The sequence below is a fragment of the Suricata suricatta genome, chromosome 15, assembly GCF_006229205.1.
Source record: "Suricata suricatta isolate VVHF042 chromosome 15, meerkat_22Aug2017_6uvM2_HiC, whole genome shotgun sequence".
Lineage (NCBI taxonomy): Eukaryota > Metazoa > Chordata > Mammalia > Carnivora > Herpestidae > Suricata > Suricata suricatta.
Window position 1 is genome coordinate 38,249,138 of NC_043714.1, and position 25,422 is coordinate 38,274,559.

Consider the following 25,422-nt stretch of genomic DNA (forward strand, 5'->3'; position numbering starts at 1 on the left):
GGAAGGTAACTGTATTATTAAAAAATGTCCTTTGTTTTTTACACAGTTGATAATATTTCTTTACATAGCCAACTCTCTTTGCACCTGGGTGACTCAGTCGGTTAAGCATCCGACTTCGGCTCAGGTCATGATCTCACGGTCCGTGAATTCTGTGAGTTCAAGCCCTGCATCGGGCTCTGTGCTGACAGCTCAGAGCCTGAAGCCTGCTTCAGATTCTGTGTGTGTGTCTCTCTCTCTCTGCCCCTCCCCTGCTTGTGCTCTCTCTCTCTCTCTCTCTCTCAAAAATAAACAAAAACATTTAATAAATAAATAGCCAACTCTCCAAGCGCAGACACAGGAGGGTCACTTTACACAGACACACATTTTTAGAGTAATTTTTGCAAGACTTATCAATGGGGAAAAGTTAGGCACTGACGCTCATCACCCGGCTCTGGCCATCAGAGCTGCTCTCCTGCAGCAACAAAGGCTTTTTTCTTCTCAGCTTCTGGATCAGAGTTCACAGGCTCCCATGTGGTGGCAGAGTGACCTGAGCCCTGACATACCAGGCCGCTCTTAGTTGAAGGATCTCTGTGGGCCAAGGCATGGCTCTCCTGCCATCCCCCACCCCACGCCAACCCACCCTTCCCTGAGCTCTGGGTCAGGGTCCATGTTTACACCTGGAAGGGGTCTGGGCAGGTGCCCAGAAATTTGAGAGGACTGGGGAGCCAAGGTTCTAAAGCAGCATGCTGATTCAGACCCTAAAAGGGATCACATTCCACACCACCTGGGTGCTAACTCTGCCCTCCAGGGATTGTCCGGAGTAAGAGTTCTCAGTTGGAGATACACACTAGATTCATGCTGGAGAAAAGTTTTTTTAGTGCTAAAGCTACAGCCCTCTGCCCAGAGATGCTAAATCATTCGGAAGTGAGGCCTTGAAATGAGTATTTCTGAAAAACTCCACCAGGTGATTTTAATATGCAGCCACTGAGAACCCCTGAAGTAAATAGCTGGTCACCCACCACCTGACCCCACTTCCTGGGACCCAGCCAGAAGGAGACAGGCTTTAGTGAAGAGAAATTTAGGAGCAATGCCAGCATGGGTGGTGTCTGCGGAACAAACAGATCCATTGTGTGGATATCTTCACATGTGTATAAAATGCATATTTAAGTGTATAGAACATGTGTGACACATATAGATACAGGCAAAACCAAAAATAGCATTAGTCTCAAGATAGTCTCCTCATGAGACAACTTCTAGGTTTGAATTCTATTTTTTTCCTGTTACTATTTTAAAACATTGATATTATGGACAAACATGGTAGGATTCCATTTATATGAGGTACAAAGAATAATCAAATTCGAAGACAGAAAGTTAGAATAGTGGTTCCCAGAGTCTTGGGGGAGGAAGGGAATGGGGAATTGCTGTTTAATGGGCAGAATTTCATTTGGGAAGATGAAAGATGAAAGTGTTCGAGGGGCGTCTGGGTGGCTCAGTCACCTGAGCATCTGACTTCAGCCCAAGTCATGATCTCACCATTCACATCGGGCTCTGTGCTGACAGCTCAGAGCCTGGAGCCTGCTTCGGATTCTGTGTCTCCTTCTCTCTCTGCCCTTCCCCTGCTGCTGCTCTATCTCTCAAAAATAAATAAAAACATTTTTAAAAAAGTGTTCTAGAGATGGATGTTTGTGACGGTTGCACAACCATATGGATTTACTTAATACAAATTAATTGTATACTTAAAACTAGTTAAACTGGGGGCGCCTGGGTGGCTCAGATAAGCATCTGGATCTTGATTCGGCTCAGGTCACGATCTCATTGTTCATGAATTTGAGCCCCACATTAGACTCTGTGCTGATGGTGCAGGAACCTGTTTGGGATGTCTTTCTCTCTCAAAATAAATTTTAAAAAATGGATAAACTTCTTTTTAAGTTGAATTATAAGATACTGTATCTTTTTGGATAACTTTTAAGGTTCCAAGTTTAACAAGCTCCCACGATGCATATACCATCGTACCGAATGCTGGAAATGAATCGGTTCCTTCTTGCCTTAGTTACTTCAGAGGTAATCTCCGCTTCCTGCCTGTGGATTGTTTAGACTATGGGCCAATACTCAGAGATCTCCACTCTGAATGTACTGCTCCCCAGGAGCCTCGGAGACGTTCTACAGAGCTGCTCACAGAAGTTGCCACCTGTCCCTCCTGCCTCCACCACGAGACCCTCACCTCACAGGTATTTGTAACCGTCAGAAACTCTCAGGGGCTTTTTAATTCATAGGCCTCATGCACCACCGCAGCCAGACTGGAGGATGTTTGAACGGAGCATCAGGGTCTGTATGCAGGGAAAGAAGGGCGGTAAAGTGGGAGTTCAGATGTCTTTGAGGATAGGGTAAGGGAACACAAAGAATGAATTAGTTCCAACTCTGTCAAATGAATGGCATGTAAATGACAATAGCATAAGTAGCAAAATGACTCAGCTCTTTCATTTATGCATTCTTCAAAAAACTATGGCAGAGCTATGATGAGCCAAGATTTGTCATAGAGGCATCACAAGGAGTCTGAGAAGTCCCCGACCAACTGCAGAGATCAAATGGGCTCTAACTGTAGAACATGAGAAGGGCCAGAAGCAGGATTCAAATACCACTCTTTTTCCTGTAAGAGCCAGAAATACATCGAGGCTTATGTTAAAAAGGAATGTACTAGCTCACAGGATAGAAAAGTCCAGGGCAAGATTGCCTTCAAAGAAAGCTGGATCCTGGTACTCAATATTTTTGAATTCTCTCCTCCTAGCTCTTGACTCTCTATAATCCTTGTTCAGGCACAAGCTCACCTTAGTGGTGATCAGAATGCTCTAAACTAACTTCCTACTCATTTAGCAAATTCCACTTGAAGAGAGCTATTTTCTAAGAGTCTCAACTAGACTTCTAGAGTCTTAGTGAGATAGAGTACCTATCTCTAAAACTGGAAGGATGAGGAAACACAGGGGGTTGGTTCTACCCAAACTATATAGATTAGGTGAGGGGTGGAGGAAACATTTCCCAGTGGAAATAGAGCTACCCTAACCAGAAGAGGGAATGGACCCTGGCCAATTTTTCTCACCACAGTGTGGAAACTTAGATGAGGTAATGGCCTGGTCTCCTATAGGAAATCAGAGAAGGCTTCCTAAAGGGACCAGTATTTAAATCTATCTTTAAGACCTTAAGAATGGGTAGGATCTGGTCATGGAAGGAAGAGAAGGTTGAGAGAAAGGGCTCATCCCAGGGCGGGGAAAAATAACAGCAAGAGACGTATGAATACTAATCAATGATTTTAGATGAGAAGATTCTATGTGATCAGTCCATTTTTAGTAGTACAAGTTGGTCCAGAGAGAACAACACTGAATTGAGGCAGGTTAGATCCCTGAAGTCAATTCAGCAAACTTGCCTTGGGACTGTTCTGGTATTTCAATAGTGATAATAGGCTTTCTTGAAAATAAGCAGGGAAAGAAATGATAGAATTTTATGTGACCTAAGTGTCACATCATAGTCACTCTTAATCAAAATGTACAATATACCTATAGAAGTTGTTGAGGAAGACTATTCTTTGGGTTGGGGTATAATTTGTAAAGTAAATTTTCTTTTGGTGCTCTTGGATTTTGGTTTTGTCTTTTAATGTACAATGAGACAAGGGAGAACTTTACCCATTATAAGACTTTCAATGAGCCTCATGAACAAAAACAGGTAAGAATTTGAAGCACAAGATATTGCACAAGAAAGCAAAATCAGGTCTTAGGGCTTGGATATTTTCTTTTGTTTTACTTTTTTGCCTATAAAAAATATAATAGAAGGCCACAAAAAGGATTATTTAGGAAAAAGAGAACTCCATGGCCTGCTTTACTGCCATTATAAGAGCACCTTTTCAGATACAAGATCTTTTCCAAAAAGATTCTTGGAAATTATGAGATTTTGTAATGTTGTTTTGTAATGTTGAATGTTTTCAAGGCTCAAAGCATGAGCAAGACAATAGCTCCAGACCTAAAAATGTTTCTGAATGTCTAAGCTTCTCTTATTTAAAGATTTTAAATTCCAGCTACATCTGCCTTGAACCCAATCCATGGTCCTGAAAGCAGTGAATTTTTACTTCCCTGTAGACTCCTCCTTAGGGACCCACTCTACATGGAAGGCAGTTCTGATCAACAGTAAATAACCATGGCCATCCAGGGCTTCCCTCGACAAATGCAAAGAACCAGAAAGCAGAGCCAAAGAGGTCAAGAAACAAAACCAGAGCCAACATTTATCCTTGGTTCTTGTCACTATTTCTTTCATGCATTCTTATTTTATTTTACTGTTAAATATACAGTAACCAAAACTTTATTAATATACACATAAAGAAAACATGTGCATCATGTAAGCCTTGTAGGTAGTAAGTAAGTCTAGTCAGTGGTTGGTTTCTGCATGAAGATCTATGAGAGGGGCCTGTGTGGCTTGTGTCATTCCCGAGTGGAAGAACCTCAAACGAGGAGCAGTATGAGCCCCAGTGAGCAAAAGAAGGCTACTAACACAAGAGAATGTCTCTTCCCACCAAGGAACGGGGCTCCTGTTTTATTTTTTCCCAGGACCTCACTTTGTTCTTTTCTCCAACAAATGTCTTAAAATTAGTATAATACCAAATGAGACATGAGGAAGGAGACATAAGATAGAATTGGAGAAAGTATGAATGGAATCCAGGAAGTTCTGTGGTGGATGACTGATAAATCTTGATAAGGAGAAAACGAACAGAATAGTTCATCAGTCCATCTTTCCCTAAAGGGAAAAAACACATACATTTTTGGTTTTGGATAAATAGCGAAGGCTTTTGCAAAGGGGAAAGTGTCATGGGAAAATGGAAAATGTCTCTAATGCCTATAACACATGAAATATCAAAGAGTAATAAAATATTAAAGGGCAAGAGAGTATATCTGTAAAAAATTACAGAACACATCATGGTTAAAAAGTAAAACTATGGGATTAAATGGTTGTGTTACTGAAATAGTGCTTGATACATAAACTCAAACATTCCTGTTCAAATTCAGTTTCTCAGAGGCTGGGCTTCGGATGCCTGAGCACTTTCAACATTATCTTTGCCTTCATTCTTCTTTATTCGGATAAACACAACTGCTAAAATTATACCTAAAAGAGAAAACTCAGGGTCAAAGAGATGGAATCTTAAAATGTACTATCACATTTGTTTATAAAGTAGTACCCTGGTAGGAAAAAGTGACTCGTGTAACTTCATTTCTTTTTGTGGTTCAACAACGTTTCGTTGTCCTGGTGAATAAGGGATTCTAGGCATTGGCTTCTTTCTTAGATTCATAAGCTTATCATTTATCTTGTTCAGTAAGTATGCATCAACTCTCAAATCATATCTACACTGGTGGCTATTGCTGGGTTTTTACCAAGGAATACAGGACCTAGTGTATTCTGAAAACTAAGTGTGTAAGCATCTGACAGAGTTCCTGAACTTTGGACATACTCAGGGAAGGCTGATTCCAGTCTTTCATCCTCTTCTTTAGAGGAAATAGTGCAGTCAGAACAACCAGAAAGCTGTTCTCTGACCTGTTCACCTACCAAAAGCTTAGGTGTGTCCACACTAGTTATCACACTTTCTTTGATGCATCCATCATAGCTCCAGCCTGACTCCCTAACCTTTCTGGTTTCTCCTCTGGTTTTCTTCTGCCTACAAAATTACATTTTGCATTTTAGCACTAAATGTGTACTATAAAGCAGAGACCAATATGGAAAAGGGAGTTGTTTTAAGGAAATTAACCTGCAGTAAATTTACAGAAGGAATCATGGCAGAAAAGACTGGAGGCTCAGAGACCCATTAAGAATTTTGCACTAATTCCAGGGTGCGTGGGTGGCTCATTCAGTTAAGTGTCTGATCATAATCAGGTCATGATCTCATGATTTAAGGTTTCAAGCCCTGCATCAAGCTGTCAGTGCAGAGCCTGTTTCAGATTCTGTGTCTCCTTCTCTCTCTGCCCCTCCCCTGCTCATTTTATTAAAGATTAAAAAAATTAAAAAAATAATCTTGCACTAATTCCAAACTTACTTTGAAAAAAGAACATGAACCTGTAAGATCTTATTACTTCTATCTTTAGATATTCCCAAACTCACCCAGTCTAACTTGTGGCAAAATTATAGCATTAAACGGTCATCTGAGAAAATTGCTATTTGGTGCATAAACTCAAAAATCCTTTCAAGATGGGAGAGAGGATAGAATAAGAAAAGGCATAAAGGTAGAAGGAAGCTAAAGTGAGTGAAAACTTAAGTCTAGATCAATGAGGATGGAAGGGTATGCAACAGACCATGAGCAGGGTGAAAAGATGATCCCCATGCACATGTTAGGATACGTAGTGACTATGTCACAAAGGCCCTTCCATGTCATGGTAACGAGGAATCTAGATGGAATGGGGTAAGGAAATGATGCCCCTTTAAGAGCTGTGAATCAGAGTATAATGTGATAGATTGAATAGTAGCAGAAAAGACCAAATGCCAAGAGAACAATTAAGAATTCTTAGAATAATCCCAGGCTTCCTTTTCAAAGAGAAAGGATGTGAAATGGTATAAACCCTTTCAGTCAAATGGATATGACTTGGTAAAGTATCTATTTCTAATATTTAACTTATAATGAGGACAACAATTGAAAGAGAACCTCTTTGAGCATTGAGCTTTTCACAAAAAAATTAGATGGCTAGAAATGGGAACTCTGCCGTCTAGCCTGGCCATGGGCCAAAGCAGAATAAGGCCCATGATAAGCTAGACTTGTTCTTGGGGTCATAAAGAATTAATCTATCATCATGAAAGTCCTCAAAGGGAAGTTCTGCAACATTGTGGGTATGTAAGCATCTCCACTGGAAAGCTAATTCCACCTGTTCCAACAGTGGTAGACTAGGCTGTGAGCCCTGTGAGAGTAGGATGGTGTATGTCTTGCTCACCACCTATCCCACACATCATAGTGCCTGGAGCAAAGCAGGGTCAGAGCTACGGCATTTCTTTCTCTTTCATCATAAAAGCTTGGAAACTAGGCAAAAATATAACAACTTATGCTTTAAAGCCTCTTGTGTTATATTTTCCAACTAACCAATGATAGGTAACAGGTGGTAGTAAGGCAGCAGCTCTCACTAGGAAAGTCTGAAGGTTTGCTGGTAATGTATATTGCTGGCTGTTCCGTAGAATGTCAGTGAGCAGCCACCAGGCCAGCCCCAAAGACAGACCCTGAGAGGGTTCTAAGGCCCAGAACAGGAATCCTTGAATCTGAGAAATTATACTCACCAATAACCAAAAATGTGGTCAGGAGTATACCAACTGCCATGCCCACAGTGGGCATCCCAGACTGGTGAGCTGCGGGCCGAAAACACGTTCCTTCCACACACCTGCAGAAAGTAACTAAAAAGCAAAATGGTATTTGGTAAAATACATTTTCAAGCAAACAGTTGCAAAATCCTATCTCAAAGACAAGAATTCTCACAAACTACCCAGGGTGACAGACATTATCCCAAGTCGCCTGTGGCAAAATACCTACCTGGTAAAAAGACCAGTCCTTCCAAGGGTGGCCTACCACCATCAGTGACACGGATTGGGACATTGTAAACTCTCTCTTCAAAGTTCTTGCCCGTGGCAGTAAGTTTGCCATGAGTGTCTGTCAGAATAGGGAGAAAAAATGAATGACATAAAAACACAACTTCATACCCATGTATCAATGGGAATAAAGCTAACCTTTGCAGAGTATACTAAGGTTGGCCAGGAAATTATTCAATGTAAGGATGAGTTAAATTACCCAAAGTATCACCACTCAACATGTGCCTTCTGTAACATCAAATAGGATGTCAAAGTACGCTTTAATTTCTCAATTCATGATTTCTCTGTAGAATAAACAGTTGGCTATCATAGTTCTGTAGCTATGTTCTATAACATTAGACTACAGGAAACGCTGAATTAGAAAGAGAAACAATTTTTGAAGAAATAATTGCTAAATGATTTTCCACATTAGGTGAAAACTCTAAGTCCTCAGATCCAAGAAGATTAGTAAATCCCAGGAAAAAGAAAAACAAATAAAGTGACACTAAAGCACATAATAATCAAATTGCTTAAACTAGTGAGAAAGATCACCGTGTGTGTGTGTGTGTGTGTGTGTGCATGTGTGCATATGTGAAAAAGAAAATCTCAAAAGCATCCAGAGGAAAAAGGATATATTACATTTAAGGGAACAAAGAAGAAACAGTACAATCCAGAACAGCGGAAAAAACATCTTTAGAGTACTGAGGGACAAGAGTCTCAATAAATTTAAAAGTATTCTAGTAGATTATTCCCTGGTTGCCAAGAAATTAAGTTAGAAATCCATAATCAACGATGTGGGAAATCACTGTATATTTGGAAACTATATAACACGCTTCTAAACAGTGGGTCTCAGAAGAAAACTAAAGGGAAATTAGAAAGTATTTTGAACTAAATGAAAATGGAAACAGCACATCAAACTTTGTGGAATACAGCTAACATGATACTGAGATAAATTTATTGTACCAAATGCCCACATTAATAAAGAAAAATTTTCCAAATTAATGGCCTCAGCTTCCACCTTAATAAAAATAAAACAAGAAGAACAAAATAAATACAACATAAGAAGAATAAAGGAAATAATAAAAATCTGAGCATTGAAATATGAAACAAAAAAGTAGGGGGAAAAATCTATGAAATCAAAAGCTGGTTCTTTGAGAATATCAGTAAAATTAATAACCTCTTGCCAGATTGATTAGGAAAAAAAGAGACAATTTCCCAATATCAGAATGAGGAGATGATATCACTACATATTCTGCAGATTTTGAGAATAATAAAACAATATGACAAATAACTTTGTGCCAATAAATTAGACAAATCAAGTGAAATAGACAAATTACTTAAAAGATACAAACTAATAAGTTCAACCAAGAAAAAAAGTCTATAACTTAAATAGCCCTGTATCTATTTATGAAATTGAATTTTCTAAGCTTATTTATTTTGAGGGAGAGAGAGCATGAGCAGAGAGAGAGGAAGAGAGAGAGAATCCCAAGCAGGTTCCATGCTATTAGTGCTGAACCCAATGTGGGGCTTGATCTCAGGAACCATGAGATCATGACCTGAGCTGAAATCAAGAGTTGGTTGCTCAGCTGCCCAAGCCACCCAGGTGCCCCAAGAAATTGAATTTTTACTTAAAACTTTTTATAAAGACAACTCTGGGTCCACAATGGCTTCATGGTAGATTCTACCAAACATTAAGAAATAAAAAACAATATTACACAAACTCTTCCAGATATTTGAAGGAGTAGAATACTTCTTAACTAATCCTATGAAGCAGAATTACTCTGACATCAAAGCCTGACAAAGACATTACCACGAAAGAAAAATACAGACCAATATCCCTCATGAATACAGATGAAGAAATCCTTAAAATTTTTGTAAATCAAATCCAACAATACATAAAAATGCTAATATTTCACCACCAAGTAAGCATTATACCAGGAAGAGATTGGTTTAAGATCTAGAAGTTGATTCCAAAAGTTGATTGATTTAATTCACCAATCAATAAGACAAAAAAAAATCAACCATACGATCATCTCACTAGATGAAAAACAGGTACATGAAAATTTTAGCATCCATTCCTAGTTAAAACAAACAAACAAAACACTCTGTGCAAGTTAGGAACAGAAGATAAACTCCTTAATCTGATACCAAAAAACTACAGCAAACTTTATACTTAATGGTCCAAGACTAAATGCTTTCTCCCAAGATCAGTTTATTTCTACTCTCACTACTTTCATTCAACATTCTACTGATGGTTTTAGCCAGTAATAAAACAAAATAAAGAAATAAAAGTCATCTGACTTGAAAAGGAAATTAAAAGGTTATTATTTGCGGACAACATGATTGTCCTTGTAGAAAATCTCTGGAGGGGCGCCTGGGTGGCTCAGTCAGTTAAGCATCTGACTTCAGCTCAGGTCATGATCTCATGGTTAGTGAGTTTGAGCCCCATGCAGGGCTCTGTGCTGACAGCTCCGAGTTGGGAGCCTGCTTCAGATTCTGTGTCTTCCTCTCTCTTTCTGCCCCTCCTCTGACTGTGTGCACTCTTTCTCGCTCTCTCTCTTTCTCTCAAAAATGAACTTAAATAAAGAAAATCTATGGGGTTGTAAAGAAAGAAAGAGAGCTGAAGAGGGAGGTCAGCAGTGTTATAGGATATAAAATCAATATACAAAAATCACGTTATATTCCCATATCGTGGTATTACTTAAAAATTTAATTTTTAAATACCATTTAAAATAATATCCAAAATAGGAAATGCTAGGGGTACCAGTTAAGCATCCAACTTGATTCTGACTCAGATCATGATCTCATGAGCTCGAGCTCTGCATCAGGCTCTGTACCAACAGCAAGAGGTCTGCTTGGGATTCTCTCTCTCTCTCTCTCTCTCTCTCTCTCTCTCTTTCAAAATAAATAAATAAAAACATTTTTAAGTAAAATTTTAAAAATATGAAATGCTTAGAGGAAATTTTTCAAGTACTGTACACTAAAAATTAAAACACTTTGAGAAATTAAAGAAACCCTAAGTAAACAAAGATAGGTTTCATGTCCCTGGCTTGCAAGACTCAGTTTTGTTAAAATGTCATTTATCCCCCAAATTCAGCCATAGATTCACACGATACCAAATCACAATCTCTATACACTTTTTTGGTAGAAATAGACAAGTTAAATTCTAAAATGTCTGTGGAATGCAAAAGGCCTAGAATAGATGGAAAAAATCTTGAAAAAGAACACAGTTGGAAAAATTACATTACTTGATTTCAAGTTTTATTATAGAGTAACAGTAATCAAAACAGATCAGTATTAATACAAATGTCGGCAAAAAGATCAGTGAAACAGAAAAGTCCAGAAAAAGATCCATATATACGTGATCACTTGGTTTTTGACAAAGCTGCCAAAACAATTCAATGTGAAAAGGAGATTTTCAATAAATAGTGTCAGAACAATTAGATGGCCTTATTAAATACTATGAAACTTGACCTTCACCACATACCACATAAAAAAAATTAACTTGAAATAAATCATGTGGCTAAATGTAAAAGTTGAAACTATAAAACCTTTGGGGGAAAAATCAGGGGCACCTGTTTGGCTCAATCCACTAAGCGTCGACTTCAGCTCATGTCATGATCTCACAGTTGGTGAGTTTGAGCCTCACGTCGGGCTCTGTGCTGACAGCTTTGGATTCTGTGTGTGTGTCTCTCTCTCTGTCCCTCCCCATGTTCTCTCTCTCTCTCTCTCATTCTCTCTCAGAAATAAATAAACATTTTCTAACAACTTTGGGGGGAAAATTAAAAAATTTTAGTAACCATGGGTTTGGAAAAAATTTCTCAAATATCACACAAAATAGTTACAAATTATATAAAATTTTTAAAAATCAATAAATCAGGTGCCACTAAACATTTTCAATGTGGTTTTCAAAAAATACTGTTACAAAATGAAAATGCAAGTCAGAGCCCATGAGAAAATATTTGTAAACATATATCTGACAGAGAACTTGCACCTGGACTATAAAAAGAATGCTAGAAGTCAACAATAGAAGGCAAACAGCCAAATTTTTTAAATGGGCACAAAATTTGATCAGACCTTCCACCTGTGAGGATATGTGGGTGCCAAATAAGCACATGAAAAGATGCTCAACACTGTTAGTCTTTAGGGAAACATGAATTAAAACCACAATGAAATGCTACTGCACTCCCGCTAAAATGGCTATAATTAAACATACTCAGCAGAGCAAGTATTGGGAAGAATGTTGACCAACTAGACCTTCATACACTGCTGGGGATGTAAAATGTTACACACTGGAAAGCAATTTGCCATTTTCCTAAAGCTCTAACCATACAGCTGCCATCAGACCCAGCCATTCCACTTCTAGGTGTTTAACCAAGAAAAACGAAAGCATATGCTCCTACAAAATTTCTTTTCACAATGCTCAGAGCATCTTTATTTGCAGTAGCAACAACTGGAAGCAAACCAAATGACAATCGAGAAGTGAACAGCTAACGAACTGAGAGCGTCATACAAGGGAACACTCCTCCGCAATCTAAAGGAATGAGTATCGATACACAGAACAACATGGATACATTCCAGAATAAGTACGCTAAGGGAAAATAGGCAGCCAAAAAGAGTACATACTGTATTGTTTTCTTTAGGTAAAATTCTTGAAAATGCCAACTCCTCTAGAGTGACAGAAAGCAGATCAGTGGTTCCCCAGGGATGGGAGGATCGGCAGGGTGGGGTAGAAAATGGGGATTGCAGCCAGAGCTAGGGCATGAAAAATCTTGGGGGTTGGTGAAAATGTTCTTATCCTTTTGGTGCTGAGGGCTTCAGTGGGATCTCCATTTATCAATTTCTATAAAATTATACACTTTAAATACGTGCCATTTATTGTGTGACAATTATTTTTCCATGAAGCTATTTTTAAAACCCATTATGAAATCTGTTCCACAGCCACCACTGGAAATTTTGCAAATGCCGTTCAGATTGCCCAACTACCCATATACATTAAGGGGAAGGGGTGCTGTGTGTTACTCTCTCCTCCCCCCAAAGCCCAGAGCTTTCTTCCCCCTGGAGAGCTCCTCTCTACAAATTTTCAGAGCTTGAGCTTCCTACCTGTAGCATGGGAGAAAACTCTGTGCCAAGCGCCGCTGCAAGCACGCCAACGCAAATAAGACCTAGTTTTTTCATCGATTAGTGATCTGTTCAACTCACCGTTGAGTCTCAAAACATTCCAGTCATGTCGGAAGCTTTCACTGCCGAGGGAAAACGAAACGTGTTGATGCAGCAATGATGGCTGATCGTCATCAGTGACCTCAAAAATGAGAGTCCCCTCCTGGTGGAGGGGATGACACAGAAACAAGCCTGTGTAGTCCTTGGCTAGCCGAGGGGGGTTGTCATTGACATCCCAGAGCGTCAGGTGGAAGTTGGCTGTGGACTCCCGGGAGTAGCCACCTAAGGAAGTAAGGGATTGAAACATGGTGTCAGCTTTCTCATTTTCCTCAGAACATGACAAGGTATTTCCTCCTCTTGAAAAAACAAAATACAATTAAAGCAGTTGGGTACACTGAGGTAGTAGAAAGATAGCAAGCTTTTAGAATCAGACCTGGTTTCGTTTCTGTTAAAAAGGCCTAGTGATAATAATAATAACTAGGACTTATGTGCTAATATTTTATATGCATTACTTCAAAACAACTGCGGTGTGCATTTGCTGATGACAAGACTGAGGATGAGAGAAGTTGTGTGACTTGCTCAAGGTCACACAGCAGGAGAGAGGCTTCCGTCCCAGAAAGTCTGACTCGAGCCCACAACCGCTCCTCAGCACTGACTCGGGCATGGTTGTGAGGTTTCCTATACCTCGTTTCTTCAGCTGTAAAACACATGACTTTGTGAGGATCCCACATGTTGTTTGTCGAAAGAGCAAAGGGCTGCACCAACGTTATTTTCTATGGTGTAGTGATGAAAGATTTAGACCCTATAGCTTTAATGGTTGGTAGCTGTGTGATTGTGGGCAAGTTACCTCTCAGTGCCCTGATTTCCTCATCCATAAAACACGGTCAATAATAGTACCTACCCAAAGTGTTGTATGAGGACTAAGTTATCACCCTGAGTACTTGAAACAAGGCTGACAGGGCAATGTAAACACCGGCTCTCCTCATTCTCCCTGACATCGATCACACATACCGCTTCCACAGTTTCTGGCCCCATCCCGCTTCAACTCCAGTGAGCCCTGTCTTCTTGCTTTGCTTTTCAACTGTCTTCTACGGTACGGCCCCGACCACATTTAACCAAAGGAGGAAAAGACACTGAGCTCTGAGGTCATTTCATCTATCAGCATCAGTTCAGAGCCAACAAGGGGTACAGGGCATTGGATCCTGACTTCGATTCGCAGGACTTCTAAGATGTGAGAGGCGTCTAGGACACATCCGAAGTGAAGCGTTAATCCCCGTGGTATGTTGCAGTGCACGGCACAAAGGCTCAGCCAGAAACTTCCTGATTAATTGGGAGCTTTTAAATCAAGAGTTAAAGGTATACACTGTGCTAATGGAATGTGCTTCTGTGAAACAGACAAGGGAGAGACACCCCGCCACCCGCGCAGCAAGGCACGTCTGCTTGCACACAACTGTTCCAAGTTTGGCACACACTTCTGCATTTCTACCCTCATTGGCTCAATGTGACTGTGGTGCTTTTGTTTTTCTTAATCTTTTCACAGGCAGGGGCCGTTTTTATGATTCCCATCCACTGGAATGTTCCCTTCCTCTACTTCCCAACCCTGGGCCTCACTTTCTGAAAGTTTTTTTTTTTTTTCTTGTCTAAAACTGTATTTATTTAGTCCCAATTTGTTCAATCTCATTTTTTGGTAAACCAGGCAGATATATTTACTATTTAATTAGAGGCTTCAACCAGCATAAGATCAACAGAATTTCTACTCTAAGTTAGAAAATTCCATTTAAATGCAAAGAAACCTAATGTTTTAGACACCAGCCTTATCACTGGTAAGCATACACTTCCTGTAGGTTTATGTTTATTTTACTTTTTTAAATTCCCTGGAACTCTACATTCAAAATCAGTGGGGGATATATATATACATATATATATATATATATATATATATATATATATATCACCACAACGGGATCCAGTGGAATGCAGAGATTATGCAGGATGATTCAAACATCCCTGGCTCATGTATATACGTCTTTTCCTTCAAATGCTCACCCAATCTCATCAAAACAGAGATACCCAGGGCCAGCCAAACCTAGTGAATCAGAATCTCCAGGGATGAACTCCTCCTCCCTTATTGAACAAGCCCCCAGTTGTTTCCGGCACATTTCCAAGTTGACAACACGCATAAAACGTTTTCTGTTTCAGGGGCACCTGGGTGGTGCAGTCGGTTAAGCGCCCGACTCTTGATCTCCACTCAGATCACGATCTCACAGGTAGTGAGTCTGAGCCCCACATCGGGCTCTGCACTGATGGCGCTGAGCCTACTTGGGATTCTGTCTCTCCTTCTCTCTGCCCCTTCCCTGCTTGTGCTCTCTCTCTCTTTCTCAAAATTTTTTTCAAATATTTTCTGTTTTAGAAAGGATCAGACCTGAACCACTGTGATCATGGGCTGAAGGAGCAAGGAGTGGTCTAGATCAGCAGGGCAGTTTAGTGCTGCTCTCAGGAGCAACCCACAGCACTTTGGAGGAAGGGGAGGTAGTGCGGCGGGATGCAGAGCCCTGCCCAGAGGCTGGAGCCCCTCCGGGAAACAAGAGTGAACAGCAGCTCCCTTGCTGCCTCGCCAGCCTGCAGGTGTGTCCCCGCCTGAAAGAGCCCAGTTCCGGGCCACGCGTGGGCCTCACCTCATACAAAGCCAGGAAGGAGTGAGCACTTCACTCTACTTTTGTGCCCTTATCATCCCTCCACTCTGAGACAGTCTGACAATTTGACCCAGTTAAGTTTCCCGCCCACATCATCTTCCCTCCCATTTCTATTAATGTGTCACCTAATAATTTGTTCCTTTTTTTTTTCCTCACCTACTTCGGTTGCCACCACTTGCACCCGATACAGACTTTCAGCTTCCCTGTCCAGCGGAGCCGCGGTGAAGATGGTGCCAGTGACGGGGTCGATTTTAAGCCAGCCTCTCGGGTCGCCTCTCAGAGAATAACTTTGTAAAGTGAAAAGAACAGAAGAAAACCCACATTACTCTGTGTGGAGATAGTCTATGGGTTTCTATGCCACTGTATCAGCTTAGCCCTTGCATAACCTATTTAAAGGATAATTCATGAATATTATTAATGCTTTATTTGTATCTCATCTATCTTCAAAAGGAGGATTTCTTCATCCTTACAGATTAGTAGTTAAATTCGTTTTATTAGAAAAGGTATAATCACAAATTCTGGAGGACAAAAGTTAAACTTTTCTGGAAATCAAAGGTTTCCAATTAAGACAGCCTGGAAACATCTTTTAAAACTGATTAGCCAACCACTCCCTCTAAGAAAACTTGAACCCCTAGGGGTGGAGATGCCAGGGAATGTCACAGGCTGGTGACACAGTGAATTGTTCATTCTACAAACATCTATTAAGTGCTTAGCAAACTTTGGGCTGTAGAACAAGAGAGGAGATTATCCAAAAGAAAAAGGGCAGATGGGGCTCTTAGGCCAATGGAGGAGACAGACACAGAAATGGATTATTCTAATAAAATGTGGTAAATACAATGAGAGGGACCCTGTGGTACCCCAGAGAAGACTTTCTGAAGCAGGAGACATTAACTAAGCAAGACAGGGTGCTTCAAGCAGAAGCGATTGCATGAGCCAATGCAGAGAGGCCAAGGAATAGCCTGGCGGTGTGGGAGAGTCAGACATTCCGATTGTGTTGCGATAAAAATGGGAAGCAGTGGACAGCAAAAGATGAAACCTAGGCGGTGGAAAGAGCCAGATCATGGGAAGCAATGGGCAGCCGCAGAATGCCGTTAAGCAGGAAGGTGATCTAGTCATATTTGTGTTTTCAATGGAACTCGTTGGTAGGTGTGGGAGAGATGACTCTGGGACAAGACGAGAACCACAAGAAAACCACTTGGTGTCACCCTTTGGGAGGTAACACAACATAACCATCAGGTTGTCCATATCTTACCACCTCTGGACATTTTCCCCAAATAAAAAACAATTTAATCAAGGTTAAAAAAAGAAATATATTCATACATATATTAAAAATATTTTATAAAATAAAAAAATACCGGAACAACCTACATGTCCCGAAGCAAGAGAATGATTAAAAAGCCAGTGTGTATTAGCCCATCAAATTAATTTTTTTGTAATATTGGTATTATTAGTTCTATATGCCAAGCACTGCTAGGCCATGTGTGCAGCTGATGGAGGAGAAATCCTAGGTACTTGGGATGCCATTCTGAACAGGATGGGAACTCTTTGGAAGGTTTTCAGAGAAGTCCTTTGAACTGATTCACTTTTTCAAAGGACCACTGTGATTGTGTCACAGGGACTCAGGGTGGGCTGGAGGAGTGCCAGGGGCACGGACGGACCCAGCAAAGAGAGGATGGTGGTCCAGACCATGGTGGAAATGGTGAGAAGCATTTGTATTCTGGATATATCTCAAAGAAAGAATCTCTAACGTTTGCTGGTGGGTTGGATTAGGACCCAGTGGGTGCTGACGGATTATAAATTTGTGGGGCCAAAAGAAAAAAAACGAACTCAGGCCAAAACTTTGGAGCCGTCCTTAAGTCTCAACTGACCTATTATTAGCATCAGAACTATAGATTATTCCTTATTCTTAAAAAACTTTTTTTTCATTTGTCTTCTTACAGGATACTCCCTTCTTGGTCTTCTCCTCATCTTCCTGATCTCAATTTTATAGTATTTATGTTATATCTTTTCCTTGATCCAAGAGATTTTCTTAAGTGACTTTGTTTTCCCTACACATAAACTCAAATTTTTATTCACTTATCTTTGACTAGTAATCTTTATAACATTCTCACGAAGAAGGCAGAAGCATTTGTTAAAAAATAAAGGGCTTTAAAATATAAATATTTTGTGTCCCATCATAATTTGTGACTCTGATGTATACAGTAGTATCCATGTTAAACCACACAGTACACCCCCCCCATTCTTTCTTTCTTATGTTTGTCTTTTTTTAATGCATATTTATTTTTGAGAGAGAGAAACAGCACAAGCAGGGGAGGAGCGGAGAGAGAAGGAGACACAGAATCCAAAGCAGGCTTGAGGCTCCGAGCTGTCAGCACAGAGCACAGAACTGTGAGATCATGACCGGAGCTGAAGTTGGATGCTTACCCGACTGAGCCACCCCAGTGCCCTTTATGTTTGTTTCTATGGAACCACAGAAGGATGTAGAGAGTGAAATAGTAGATGGGAACTTTACTCCTTAATAGACAATCAAAAAGGTCTTCGAAGTGACCCCAAGTACCTAAGTGACAGCTCACTGGGAGGCAAGACTCCCCTTGAATGTTCATGAAATTTAAGGAATTGTCATTTATAACCACACGCAGTGGTTTAAGGCATGCTGAAGTATCTGTCATCCCGCAGAAGCAAAAGATTTGGGCTCAAGTCCTATCTATGTGCTTGTTAAGTATACAATCTTAAAGAAGTTATGGACACTGATACAGATATGAATACACACACACATGCACACATATGTACATCTTGGGCAAATTATCATTGTACACTTTCAAGGCAAATCCGTGTAGGTAGGTCCTATTGCACTGGGGAAAAAATGACTAAGAATGGAAAGGTTTACACATTTTGTCTAACTGCCTCAGCCTGGGCACTAGCCTCTCCAGAGGTGGGCTCTGAAATAAGTCTTGTCACCCCAGCCTTGCTGGCCAGAGATCCAAGGAATATAGTCACTCTATATCCAGAAGATTCCCTTGTATCAGGTGGCTGAGTCTGTCTGGTTGACCTTTTGCTTCATTCTCTCTCTCTAGAGCTTCAGTCCACCTTAGGGACTGAGCTAGAACTGTCTCCCAGACCCTGGCCCCATGGCTGGTACAAACACAGAGACTGGCTGTGGGTCCCCCAATTTCTAGATCCCATCTCCTGACCTCACCAGCTCTCAGCTACAATTTGCAGTTGGTGGGCTGGGATGGAAGCTGGCATGCATCCCACTTGCCTGAGCCTGGATTGATGCCCAGAGGGTACTGATCACTGTTGGAACAAAGGTCAAGTTCATGGGCCCTGGGATAGAGCTTCAGATCACTGGCTGCTTTCTTAGGAGAGAGCCCTGGAGTCAAGCAGGCTTCTCTGCCCCTCCCAGCCTTCTTCCCAATTGGCCATGGTCACAGCCCGGCTGGGCCTGCCCAGCACTGCTCTCCTCTACCTTATGCCCAGGTTTTCCGGATCCTTGGCAGTCACGTTGCCCACTATAGTGCCTATAGCCACATCTTCCTTAACTCTTGCTTGGTACACACGCTGGGAAAATTGGGGGGCTTCATTCACATCTGTCACAATGAGCTTGAACGTGGCAGAAGAGCTGGTGTTATAATATATACCAGGCACCAGAGGCTCAGGATTCTCCGCTTGGAACACAATGTTGTGAACAGGTGCTGTTTCAAAATCAAGAGGCTGCGTAGGGGAAAAAAAGAGGAAAAATTAATTTGGGAGATGATTAGCTCCCTTAAATGATTCATTCCCAAAAGTCCTTTAAAAACTTTCTTACAGGCAACAGTTCCCAATGTGGTGTCAACAGAAACCTACTTCTCAGAATGATAACACTTTGCTGAGGGCTTATCGGAGCTTTTAATATGCTATATGCATTATGACGCTCCTAAAAGACGAAATCAATGTAGCATTCCTCAAATTTGCTTAACCCTGGGATACTCCACTCATTCAGCAGAAACTTGTTAATTCTATCAAGAAAATTCTCAGAAGACAGATGGGGAAAGGCTTACATCGAGATGTTCACATTGTATGGAGAATGATCTAGAGTCCTTCTGATCCAAACCCCAAAATAAAGGACTTAACCTCATTGAGGGTGAGAGAGGTTAGCAGAGAAAATCAAAAGATAGAGGATCTTCTCTTGTTCCAGACCATGCTGGATGGAGCCAGGAATCAAGAGTCAAGAAATGAATTTGAGTGGAAAATGAGGAAGAATGTAACGGGGTACCCAAGACAAGGAGTTGCTTCAAAAACCAGTAAATTACTAACCCTGGTAGCTTTCAAGGATAGGGCTACACAAGATGTAGCAGGCTAGCCTAGAAAGGACTTACATATCATTTAAGTAACTGGTTCTATGTGACTTTTAAGGCCTCTCTCAAGGCATGGAGTCCATGATTCTGGGGGTGGGGGAGAAATCCTAACCCTAAAGGCCTGCTGACGAGGAATAGCCCCTAAAGTTGGGCTTCTCACCTGGGATTAAAAGGCTTCTAGGAATCTGTGATGCCTTAGAAACCAAAATCGAAATATTTATATTTGTGTACATGTGAATTTTTTTTGAGGGAAAGTCACAGCCTCAGTGGTACCCAGGACTTCAAAAACAAAAGAACCAAAGAAAAGCCCAAAAGATACACTCTGGATTATGGAAATCTCATGGTTTTGTTCACTCTCCCAGGCTTCTGGGACCCAGAAACTCTTGGTGAGCTGTCAGTCTTTTAACTTTGGTTTATATCAGTAACTCAGTGGGTAAGCAGAAATGGTAATATCCATTCAGGAAGAGAAAAACTCATGGAAAATTTGACACAGGCATTAGCTTGGCCTGCCCTTCCCTGACATCTGAAAAAGTTCTCCTCCATCAGGATTTGGCTCAATGTCCATGTTGTCCTCTCCACATCGGCTTCTCTAGGCCCCGCCCACTACCCCCAGATGGACAGGCTCCACATCCACTGTGACCTCACAGTACCTGACTCAGGATTCTCATTGTTTGGTTATTTATTTTAGATCCTTATTGAGCATAAGCTCTCTGAGAGGAAGAATTGTGTTACATTCATCTTTGCTCCTCCTCTCTTCCTTGGCATGTAGTCCATTGTGTTATCAGTCAAAAAATATAAAGATGAGAAACATTTGGTCCTTCTTGGGCTCTTGAGAGCCCCAGGGGAAAAAAGATTCTGGGGAGAATTTCCACTCCCCAGAAACCCATCTCCTCCATGCACACACAAACACACACAACATCACAACACAATTTCTAGTCCAATAGAAAGGATGATAGGAAGATTGTTCATATGAAAGAGAAAGGATTGTGTCTGAAGACTCAAGGTCTTTTGAGATAGAATATAAGAAGCAATTGACAGGATATAACATCCACGATATAAAATTTTGTAAGCTAGACAAAATGTAAAAGAGGATGTTTACAGAGATAAACACCCCCTGACTGCAGGCCATGGCCCCATAATGACCTTTTGATCACCTCCAGGTGATCTGATAGAGCTCCTCACCTGGTGGTGGGGTGCAAGCTGGAGTTTTTGACTCCCAGGGACCCACTCTTCATCTCAGGAGATGAAGGCAGGGGCACCAAACAAAGAAAGCCTGGCAGATGGAACAGCCCCAGAGCAAGCCTGCAGTGTGGACAAAGGATGTACTTTGTTCCTTGCTGGCCCAGCCACTCCCAAGCTCAGGCACGGAGCTCAGCTCTCTATGTGCTCAGGCAGAGTAGGGGCACCCTATCCTCACACCAAATGGGTCCTACATGGCCTTCCTGGATTTTTCATCCCATCATTGCAGGAGATTAAAAAAAAAAATGAGACACTATGCTTGCAAATGGGAAGTAGCCTGTGTTATCAAGACAGAACGTGTAAGACTGAGTAGAAAAAAGAAGACAGAGGAGACTGTGTGTCAAGCTAAAGAGCTGGAACTTTATCCTTTAAGAGCAGAGAGAAGCATTACGCACAAGACTGACAAGGTCAGATTTGTGTTTTAGGAAAATCACTGCAGAAGCAGCCATGTGAGGATGCCCACACCCGGCAGGGAGACCAGCAACCAGAAGATCTCAGTACTCGCTTACTGAATGGAGACCAAATGAGAAAGGAACAGCCTGCTATTGATCGGTGTGCTTAACCTTCACACCAGGTAAAGCACTGACCCAGATCTTCCAGGGAAACAATTAGAAAGGAAAGATGCGAAATTAGCCAATGACAATCAGCAGAACTTAATCAAGGACAAGCCTTATCAAACCCTGTGTGTCATCTTTCATAACACAGGGAGGTGCTTGCAAAGCAACGTCAAGAAACCCACTGTGGCCTTTTGGGGTGGACTTGAGTCCCTCTAACGAAACATATTTATCACATAAGCTGAAAAACCATGTTCAGGCCACAGTTCTTCACACAACTATACGAAAGGTCAAACTCAGGGGCGCCTGGGTGGCTCAGTCGATTGAGCATCCGGTTTTGACTCAGGTCACGATCTCGCGACTCACGGGTTTGAGCCCCGCGTCGGACTCTGTGCTGACAGCTAGCTCAGAGCCTGGAGCCTGTCTTCAGATTCTGTGTCTCTTTCTCTCTCTCTGACCCTCCCCTGCTCACACACTCTCTCTCAAAAATAAATGAAACATTTTTAAAGTTAAAAAAAATGAAAAGTCAAACTCAGTGATTTAGATTCAACCTTGAGGCAGAGATAAAAGTGCTGAAAGAGAGGAGTTGAGACGGGGGATATTTCACATTTTCACCAATGATTGGTGATGAGAAAAATGTGTGTGCATTATTTTTTTAAACGATGCTTAAACTGGTTAAAAATAGGCCACATATCGAGAATTCAAAAAGCCCAGCCACAATAGAGAAGTGGCAAATTTGCATTAAAAAAAATTAAAGCTGGGGACACCTGGGTGGCTCAGTTAGTTAAGGGTCCCACTCTTGGTTTTGGTTCAGGTCATGATTTCATGGTTCGTGAGTTCAAGCCCTACATCAGGGCCCTGGGCTGACAGTGTGGAGCCTGCTTGGGATTCTCTCTCTCTTTCTCAAAATAAATAAATAAACTTGGAAAACAAAAAGATGCCTTAAAAATTGCAAAGCTAAAACAAAACCCTGAATTTTAAAAAGGGGGTATAGGGGAGTTATTGATAAGCTGGGCAGGACTTAAAGGAATAGACTTCCTGCTCCTGATACCCGAGACTATCATGTTCTACCACATGATAGGCCAGTGCTCTGGGGGGCAGTAAATATTGAGTAGGACAGCATTCCTAAAACTTAATTAATCCTAAGCATCACTCTGGCATGTGAAATAATAGAAAATATACATACTGTCCTCTGCCCTTGGCTCCTGACACTGACCTAATAAGCTCTTTGGAATTTCCTGGGTGAGAAGAGTAACTTTTGTTCTAATGAAGCAATTCTTGGCCTCCTGGATTGCTTCAGGATGCGGGCTGCTCACCAGCAGGACCAAGCCATAATCAGCTGAGCACTTGTGGCCCCACCCCGCAGGAAGGGGAGAGAAAGCTGAGACTGAGTTACTGATCAGTCCTGTCTCCAGGACAAAGCCTCTGTGAAAATCCCACAAGCTCACAGAGCTTCCAGACTGGTGCACATATGCAGGGCTCTGAGGGAGTGGCACCCCCACTGCAGTGGGGACAGGAACTCCTGCACTGGGGACGCTTCCAGACCTTGCCCCCTGGATCTTTTCATCTGGCTGTCCACCTGTATCCTCTAACATTTCCATGATAAAATTAATAAGTATAAGTGTTTCTCTGAGTTCTGTGAGCTGTTCTAGCAAGTGGTGGAATTTGGGAAGGGAGTCAGATAGCCAACTTACAGCCTCTCCAAAGTATAGGTGACAGCCTGGGGTTTGCAGTTGGCTGCTGAAGTAGGGGCGGTCTTAAGGAACTGAGCCCTTAACCTGTGGAGTCAGCGTGATCTCCAAGCAGGTCGTGTCAGAATTTAGTTAAATCATAGGACTTCAGGCTTGTGTCAAAGAATTGCTTGGTGTGGAAGACCCACACATGTAGCGGCAGAAGTGAAGTGTGATATTAGTAGGGGAGAAGAGGGAAAAAAAATAGGAGGGGTTCTCCTCTTAGCAGGGCACTTATTAAAATCACTGATTTCCAGGCCCTCTGCTGGAGAGGCTGAGTCAGCAGGTCCCTGGTTCATATTACTGCACTCTTGGATTAGGCAGGTTTGGTCCCCTCAGCAAGAGGGGAAACACATCGACCCACAGGCAGGATCCTGGCTTCTGCCGTAGTTTGAATTAATCAGAATTAAAATAATGCTGGACATATATTAAGTTTACTATGTGCTGAGTGCTATACTAAGAGCTATAAATGTATTTTCTCATTTAATCCTCCAACATCCTCAACAAGAAAGTATCTCCATTTTACCTATCTTTACAGATTAGAACACCAAGACTTGGGGAGCTGACAGCAGTTGGTTAAAGTCACAGAGATTGTAGGTGGCAATACTGGACCTCAACAGAAACCATTTTGTCAGAGGAGCCAGAGGTTAGGGGTCCAGTTCCCAGCTCCGCCATCCCTGGGGAGCCTGAACCTCATCCATACAGTGGGGCTGAGTTCTGCATCCGTGGAGTCCATGTGAGACACTAAGAAGGTATGCGGAAGTGCTTCAGTGAGAGAAATTGACCACGCTTGGGCGGTCTGGGCTCCTGGGTGAATTCTGTCTACAGCTAGCACATTTGCCATTCAGACAAACAGTGTGATAGAAATGTGATTAAGAAACTTAGTTTCCAGATATGACACCGAAAGCACAGGCAGTAAAAGCAAAAATACACCAGTGGGACTACATCAAACTGAAAAGCTTCTGCAGAGCAAAGGAAATCAGCAGCAGCAAGAAAAGGCAACCTACAGAATAAAAGACTTTACAAACTGTATATCTGATGAGACGTTATATGCATCATGTAAGAAGAAACCTCTTCAATTCAATAGCAAAAAAAATTTTTTTAATAAAAATAACCTGATTTAGAAACAGCCAAAGGACTTAAAATAGATTTTTCCCCAAAGAAAATACACAGCTAGCCAACAGGTGTCACTGAAAGATGGTCAACATTAGGAATCATCAAGGAAATGCAAATCAAAACCACATCTCTTAGAATGGCCATTGTAAAATTTAAGAAAAGAAAATAACAAAGGGTGCCTGGGTGGCTCAGTCAGTTAAGGGTCTGACTTCGGCTCAGGTCATGATCTCATGGTTCGTGAGTTTAAGCCCCACATCAGGTCCTGTGCTGACAGATCAGAGCCTGGAGCCTGCTTTGAATTCTGTATCTCCCTCTCTCTGCCCCTCTCTCATTGCACTCTCTGTCTCTGTCTCTCAAAAATAAACAAAACGTTTAAAAGAAAACTTTAAAAAAGAAAAGAAAGTGAGAAGTGTTGGTGAGGAAGTGGAGAAATTGGAGCTGTAATGCACTGTTGGTGAGAATGTAAAATGGTACAACTGCTATGGAACATAGCATGGAGGTTCCTCAAAAAACTAAAACTAGAAGAGCTATATAACCCAGCAATCCACTTCTGCACATTTACCCAAAAGAACTGAAAATGGGAAATTTGCACTCCCAGATCATGGCAGCATCATTCACAGTAGCTAAGTGGCGGACACAACCAAAATGTTGACTGACAAATGAATGGATAAAGAAAATGTGGTATATGCATATAGTGGAAAATGATGCAGCCCTTTCAAAAAAGAAGAAAATCCTGTCATGTGCTACAGCATGGAAGAACCTTGAGGACATTAAGCTAAGGGAAGTAAGCCAGTAACAGAAGAACAAATACTATCTGATTTCACTTTATTTTTTTTTGTTTTTTTCTCCATATTTTATTGTCAAATTGTTTTCCATACAACACCCAGTGCTCTTCCCCTTAAGTGCCCTCCACCATCACCACCACCTCTTTTCCCCCCTCCCCCTTCCCCCTCAACCCTCAGTTCATTCTCAGCATTCAATAGTCTCTCAAGTTTTGCATCCCTCTCTCTCCCCAACTCTCTCTCCCTCCTCCGCTCCCCCTGGT

At 41.5% G+C, this 25,422-nt stretch overlaps 1 protein-coding gene and 1 long non-coding RNA gene across 3 annotated transcripts in view; one reads left to right on the top strand and one right to left on the bottom strand.

Moving 5' to 3' along the window:
* Positions 1–4,521: 4,521 nt before the first annotated feature.
* The window catches only part of CDH17 (cadherin 17), an 82,528-nt gene continuing 61,627 nt past the window's right edge, over positions 4,522–25,422 (bottom strand). The window contains exons 14-20 of one of the 2 annotated variants that reach the window (XM_029923528.1): positions 18,871–19,115; positions 15,561–15,691; positions 12,754–12,993; positions 7,517–7,633; positions 7,267–7,380; positions 5,011–5,121; positions 4,522–4,755 (exon numbers count right to left, since the gene is read on the bottom strand). In XM_029923528.1, coding sequence (XP_029779388.1) covers positions 5,021–5,121; positions 7,267–7,380; positions 7,517–7,633; positions 12,754–12,993; positions 15,561–15,691; positions 18,871–19,115 — 948 coding nt within the window. In that variant the 3' untranslated portion in view covers positions 4,522–4,755; positions 5,011–5,020. Of the gene's footprint in view, positions 5,122–7,266; positions 7,381–7,516; positions 7,634–12,753; positions 12,994–15,560; positions 15,692–18,870; positions 19,116–25,422 lie in introns of both variants that reach the window. The other variant, XM_029923527.1, reaches the window with a different exon arrangement.
* On the top strand, positions 6,548–15,779 carry LOC115279022. Its single transcript, XR_003903162.1, has 3 exons — positions 6,548–6,589; positions 15,122–15,336; positions 15,595–15,779. It is a non-coding gene; the product is annotated as an uncharacterized LOC115279022 (long non-coding RNA).